Source organism: Atta cephalotes (genome assembly GCF_000143395.1).
Source record: "Atta cephalotes unplaced genomic scaffold scaffold00071, whole genome shotgun sequence".
Taxonomy (NCBI): Eukaryota; Metazoa; Arthropoda; class Insecta; order Hymenoptera; family Formicidae; genus Atta; species Atta cephalotes.
Window position 1 is genome coordinate 763,616 of NW_012130135.1, and position 7,340 is coordinate 770,955.

A 7,340-nucleotide genomic window follows, 5' to 3' on the forward strand; every position below is an offset into this window, starting at 1 on the left:
AGAGAGAGAGAGAGAGAGAGAGAGAGAGAGAGAGTTTTCACAAAAAGAATGCAAGTTTCTAAATTGAGTTTGTATAGTCACTTCCTCATCTTAAAGGCATTAAAAGCAAAGAAGGAAATCAATTATGTTATCTGTTGCAGCAGTTAAGATTCCAGAAAAATCAACATTAGGTGAATACATATCCGAAAACAAACAAATACAAGATAGTATATGTAATTTGGAAAATATTAAAGCGACTGTTAATGAATTTAGTGAAAAGTGTACGTTCACATCTAGCAAAGATTTAAAAATTACGGATATAAAAAATGAGTGTTCAAGTACAGCATCTGAACAACATATAATATCAAAAAATGATAGTTTATCTACAATAAATAATTGTACACAAATAGGTAATCTTCGAAACGCAGGACTAACAATTCACAATGAAGAAAATCTAAAAGAGATAGCCAGCGATAATAAAGAAACAATTACGACAAATACCTGTGAGCTAAATAAATTAGACAATGTAGACAGTAATAAATCTTCTTTGGATTCTACTAATATTAAGATTTATAATGGTGAAAAATTGTCTACGACTACAACTATTTCTAACAGTGATGATAATTTAAAAGATAAAATAATAGAAAAATATATTAAAAATGGTAATCAATCTTCGAAATGCTCATATACCGAATCTAATGTTACTTCAGATTATGTGGATTTAGTCAAATCCGGCAATTCTAATAATAATAATTCATCATCTCATAAAGACATAATTGCACATAAAAGTAAAAACAATAATTTAGAGTCTGTAGACATAACAGAAAGCAAAAATACATCAAACGTATTAAAAATCACAGAAAAAGTAACGAATATTTCATTGATACAAAATCAAAATAATTTATCCAATATTAAAGACAACGCAGAAGTAAAGGACAAAAATAGTGATACTAATGATAAATCTGTAATCGAAACTGTAAATAATTCATTAGGACAAACCCTTTTATTAACACTTAACGATGTAAATGATTCTGATAACGATAATGGAACGAAAAACGTTGACACTGTTATTCCAAGAAGAAAACGAATTAAAAAAACAGTCGATACAGTACAAGATACCGAGGAAATACAAGGTAGGAAATATTTAACATTAAAAATGGCATTTCATTAATTTAATTAAAAGTAAAGGTAAAATAAAACAATAAACAAAACAATCTGATAAAAAATCTTAACAATTTTGCGTATTCAAGTGCAGTATTACTTTATGATTTCTAAATGGACTTATGAATGATTTATATACGCAATTTTTAATTGGACGCAAAAATTTTTCAGAAAATATATTATGCATAAAGTATTTTGATATATTTATACGTATTTATTTTAATATAAAATATGCGATAAATATATTGAGAAAAAAGATATTAGAGATATTAGAATTATTTTAAAATTTAATTTCTATTAATATCAATTCTATTAGTATCATAGTAATATTGTAGAATATATATATATATATATATACTACAATATATATATATATATTCTAAAATAAATAATTTCTCTGTATATTCTTTGCGTGCTTTGTTGTTAAATATAAAATCTCTTATGTATTATTTGTCATTCTTGTTATATACTTTTTAATATAAGTTAGGATATTTTTGTATTTCATTATTTTGTATTTTTTTATTACAGAAGAAAAGGAGAGTAGACGAGAAAAACGGAAGACTGCTAGAAATGCAGAAGAGATAATTAAGAAAAAATATCTTAATAGCGACAGCGATTCTAACGATAATACAGAACAATTAGTAATAATAAATAATAAATTGAATCAGGATATAATTCCTGTGCCACCTTTAATAGCGATAAAACGTAATTGTCCAGAAAGCGAGGTATTTAATGGTATTAAAAAAGCGAAAATGAATATCAATTCTGAGGAAAAGAAAGATGTCACACAATTATCTTTTATTGAGAAATTTTTCCGGAGAGATATTAAAGAGAAATTACCAAAACTTACACAGGAGGTAAAAAAATATTTACATTAGAATATTTTTTAATGATTTGTTATATCTATGAGAAATCTCAATTAATTACGAAAACTAAAACTTACTAAATATTACTTTTACGATTAATATTATTTTAATGTTTAAGGAATTGGAAGAGCTTCTGATTCAAAAGATCGTCGAAACGATTGCGATGCGCAGTGAAATTGGACAACTTAGAGAACAAGCACGCATATCAGAAAAATATCAAGAAATAACGCGTACAAGAATGGAGCAATTAATGAAGCAAGTAAAGGATTTTGAGACAGTTCTACATCGTAATGAGTCAGACCGCCGTGCAAATCCTAACAAATCTATCGCCCCTATAAAGATAAACAGATCCGTAGGCTTGCAAGTCAACTTCATAACGGTATTTATTTATCGCAGAGATATTTTAATATTATATTTCAGTATTTTGAAATAATGTTAATCGCGATTTTATGTTCTACTTAAATAGGAACACGGAATACAGAACTTACGGCAGACTGCAAATCTCAAATCTGCAGTAAACATCGTAAACAATAATAGTTCTCCATCCTCTGTTGAAACAAATAACAATTCATTAAGCTCAAGACGTGGTGGAATCAAAGTAAGATCGCCGCGGCCTGTAGTGACCATGCCTACTCCTGTAATGACACAGAGTTCAGCCCAAACAGCGCCTCTTATTTCAACTGTGACACCCGCAGCTTTAGTTGTTGCTAAACCCTTGGAACCTCAACACACTTTAACGTTGTCCAACCAGCCTACGAATATGAAGCCAATCTTAACTACTGTAAGTAATATAGAACTTAACTATTAACATTTATAACTAATACAAATCATAAAACTTATAAATTATAATTTTACATTAATTTAATTAATACAAACTTTATGCAGTCACAACAGCAAATTCAATCGTCACAGGCTATTGTCTTAAATGGTAAAATAAGTCAAGTAAATCGTCCGATAGCTCCAAAACCAAGAAATAACGATCTTATTGATCTTACGGATGAAGAAGAAAAAAATAAATGTATGTTCATATATATTCGCTCATAAAAAATATGAGCACTATATCGATATATTGGCTCATATTTTTTTGCGATTATATTTTTCTATATATATATATATATATATATATATATAAAATTTACACACACACACGCACGCACGCACACGCACGCACGCACACACACACGCGCGCGCGCACACACGCACGCACACACACACACACACACACAAAACATACAGGGTGTCCCAAAATTATCACCAAATATTTCATGGGCAGGTAGATTTTGCAATTTTTGCAATTAATATATAAATATTAATTAAAATTGATTTTCAATAATTTTTTATTCAAATACTATTAATTTTACAGAAAAATTGCAAGAAACAAAATGATTTTTTTTCCTTATAAAACTTCAAAAATTTTTTTAGAATTTTTTAATACCGTATTTTCTCATGTTTGTAAAAATAAGAAAATGCAGTATTAAAAAAATTGATTAAAAAATCTGAAAAAATTTTTAAAGCTATGAGAAGAAACTAAACAATTTTTGTCTCTTGCAGTTTTTCTATAAAGTTGATAGTATTTGAATAAGAAATTATTGAAGACCAATTTTCAACAATTTTTATTAATTAATATCTTGTTAATTATTGTGAAAATTGCAAAATGGTAGAGGACTTTTCAATTCAGTTTTGTCCTCTCTACCTGTCTATGAAATATTTAACGATTATTTTGAGATCCTATATATACCCACCCGAGTATTTCAAACCACTCGTACCACTCTTTTATCTTCGCAAGTAAGGTCCAATCAAAAAAGTGTTCAGACAAAAATTGTAGGATTAATTAGGTCTTTTACGTTTTTTCTATTTAAATAGGTCTTTTTAAAGACCTATTTAATTAAATAGGTCTTTTTAAAGACCTATTTATTGGCGCTATGCGTTTGATCTTGGCGTCGTCAAGGTTAGATCAAGGTCACATCGATTTTTTTTAATGGAACATCCCATTTTTTTATTGCATATTCTTATAGCACACCTCGAAAGCTTTCCAAAACACTATAATTAAGTTTGTTTTCATTAAGTACTTTTTGAGTTATAAGACTTAAAAGTTACAGTACCTCCGGCAGTGGGTACTGGCGAATAAATTTTTATTGATCAGCCCTAGTAAAGGTGTTATTCTATCTGATTATAATAAAAGTAGACAAATTCAAAGCCCAATTTTTCATTTCTATGTAAAAATAAGTGGAACAACTTCCAATAGCCTTGAACTTGACAAATGTTATCCAGGTCCTAATCTTGAATAACATTAAAGAGGTTTCAGTCAGAGTTCATCATTTGGGCACTTTGGGCAATGCCAATGCCGAAGGTACTGTAACTTTTAAGCCTTATAACTCAAAAAGTATTTAATAAAAATGAATTTAATTATAGTGTTTTTTAGAAAGCTCTCGTATATTATAGAACATATAATAAAGAACATATAATAAAAAATAAGATGTTCCATTAAAAAAAAAATCGATGAGATCTTGACTTGACCTTGGACACCACACAAAGTCAAACTCATAGTGCCAATAAATAAGTCTTTAGAAACTCTACAACTTTTGTCTGAACACTTTTTCAGATTAGATCTTATCCTACGAAGATAAAAGGGTGGTACGGTATGGTCTGAAACACCTAATATAAATATGTGTACTGCTTTAAGGCCATGATCTATCTCTATCATAATAAATTTGTAATTATCATGTTTTCCATATCATCTAACATATCGAATTTTATATTACAACAGCAAATGCAAAAGTTACGACTGTAACTACAACTCCTATAATTGAGCAGTCATTGAATGTAACACCGAAATCTGCGCAATCATTCCCAAGGGTATTACAAACAATACCGGCAAATGTAGCAATTACGACACAACCGACTAGTATAAAGGTGATAACAACTAGTCAACAGCCAGCACCAACTGCCCTTGTTGTAAGCATTTCTTATATTTATTTTTATTACTTATTATTATATCTTATATTTATTACTTATTATTATATCAGGATGTTACTGAAAACACACATGTGCGCGCGCGCGCGCGCGCGCGCATGCATACATATATACATATATAATTATATATTTATTTTTTAGAATAATGTGAATCCGCCTAGGCTAGCATATGTGATGCAAAGCAGCACAGGCTCACCAAGGCAGGTGCTAATAGCATCGAACCCTAATCAGCAAGTACAGGTTGATAACAACGATTTCTTCATCATTCTATCTAAAAATGAGTATTGTAATGTTTATGTAAGGTTATGTAAAAAATTTAAATATCTTCTAGATACGGCCAGTGATGAACACACCTAATAGACCACCCTTTTCAACTGTCACTTATAAGGGTAATTAAATTATTTTAAAAGAAACATTATATATTTCGTTTTAACATTATAAAGCTATGTTTTAGAAAAATAACAATGGAAAATGTTCAATGAAACAAATTGATAATAATATTTTTGTTGCAACATTTTATATTATGTTATTTATTCTTCATTGTCTTGTCGACAGGAATATCAACGATCACGAATGGTACCGTACGTGTACTAACCACGCCAGTTTTATCAAATGTACAAATAAGTAAGGTGAATATCAAAAATAACGATTCTACTCTTACAATATTTGTTCAATGATTATTATTTTAGGATTGTTTTATTACAGCATCCAGCACCTTTGCCAGACATTCCAAATTATGCACCGACGCCTGGCTGGAAACTTCCACCGCCTGCACCATCGTTGAAGATTTCAAAAGTGTCAAATGGTAAATTATGTTTCTGTTTTGTACAAATAATTCAAATTCAATACTTTTGAGACTTTCACGAGTACTTTCTTCAGAGATGCCAAAAGATTTGCGAGTAATTACTATCATAATCTATTGTTGATACAACGTCTCGTAGATCTTGCCATTCATTTCATCATGAGGAATGTACTGATACTGAAATTTCTCCGGAGAACTCCCTTTATATAATCTTTATTAAAAAGGGGGAAGATTGATTAGCCAATGGATCATGACATGACAATAATTTGCAAATCCTTTGGCATCTCTTTAAATTCAACTTTTAAGCTGTAAAATTCTTAATAATATTAATTCTTATTACATCAATACCGCATAGGGATAGTGCTATCTTGGAACATGAGCTTATCGGATAAATATGCAGATATTGCGAGTTATCAATTATACGCGTATCAGGAAGTCGCTGGTGTGAATCCCAACACATCATTATGGAAGAAAGTTGGGGATGTTCGTGCACTGCCACTTCCCATGGCGTGTACGTTGACTCAGGTAAATTAAAGCAATGTTACTCGTCAGTGAGATAACGAAATTCTTTCGAATTTTTTGATTGATATTTGCAACACTATAAAAGCAATATCCTTGTTACAGTTTTCCGAGGGTAATAATTATTACTTTGCGGTCAGAGCAGTTGATACACATTCTAGAAAAGGACAGTACAGTATGCCTGGCAATATCTCTTTATAGAGGATTGACATCAAGTTTCAGAAGATCTCAGTTCTTTCTGTTTCTCCTTTATTTTTGTACTTGTGTTCAACGCGTAATTGTGATAAAAATAGTTGTAGATAATATCTCATAATATCACAGTACGAATCTGATTTGACAATTGATTTAGCTAATGTTTATATTTCGGATTATTGAATTGATCCAAATGTAGCAACTATTCCCGTTGATATTATACTTATAAATGCTTCCAATCGCACACATATAATTTGTATATAATTCTCAATTTTGAAATAGCATATCTTGTTTCTTTTTTATTCATTTCTTTTAACAAGTGAATTTTCATATATTCTTTTGGGGCAAAATATTGATTTTACAATAATTGTAATTTATTAACATTTTTTATGATAAATTCATGAAATTATTCGAATATTTTTTCTTTTTGGTTTTTAACACTTATGACAACAATCTGCATAATATAGAGAATTCTAGTCAAAAATTTTCATTAAAACGTATTAATATTATTCGAAGACTGGTTTTGGAGGAAATGCATTATTATTTGAACTCAATTGAAGGTATTCTTCAATTAGGCAACAATGCTTGATTATTTACATTGAGTTTTACTGAACGCTAAAAAAAAGATAAACGCTAAAAAAAATGATAAAACGACCGATAGACATAACATTGTAGCATAAAGTGGGGAATGTTTTGTACATTAATTATTACTTGGTCTAATCTTACTTCATCATTGGATGATCTATTATTTAAAATGTTAGACGAAAAAAAACTTTGTTGCAGCAAAAAGTTAACTATATTGTAAGATATATATATATATATATATATATATATATATATATATATAT

At 29.3% G+C, this 7,340-nt stretch overlaps 1 protein-coding gene across 1 annotated transcript in view; it reads left to right on the forward strand.

Annotated features, from left to right (window-relative positions):
* Positions 1-6,501, forward strand: part of LOC105624044 (activating transcription factor 7-interacting protein 1-like) — a 7,443-nt gene extending 942 nt beyond the window's left edge. Inside the window, exons 3-14 of the mRNA XM_012205408.1 lie at positions 141-1,112; positions 1,669-1,997; positions 2,125-2,385; positions 2,473-2,787; positions 2,892-3,024; positions 4,774-4,961; positions 5,121-5,219; positions 5,311-5,368; positions 5,535-5,608; positions 5,685-5,784; positions 6,137-6,306; positions 6,406-6,501. Coding sequence (XP_012060798.1) covers positions 141-1,112; positions 1,669-1,997; positions 2,125-2,385; positions 2,473-2,787; positions 2,892-3,024; positions 4,774-4,961; positions 5,121-5,219; positions 5,311-5,368; positions 5,535-5,608; positions 5,685-5,784; positions 6,137-6,306; positions 6,406-6,501 — 2,795 coding nt within the window. The remainder of the gene's footprint in view (positions 1-140; positions 1,113-1,668; positions 1,998-2,124; positions 2,386-2,472; positions 2,788-2,891; positions 3,025-4,773; positions 4,962-5,120; positions 5,220-5,310; positions 5,369-5,534; positions 5,609-5,684; positions 5,785-6,136; positions 6,307-6,405) is intronic.
* Positions 6,502-7,340: the final 839 nt, after the last annotated feature.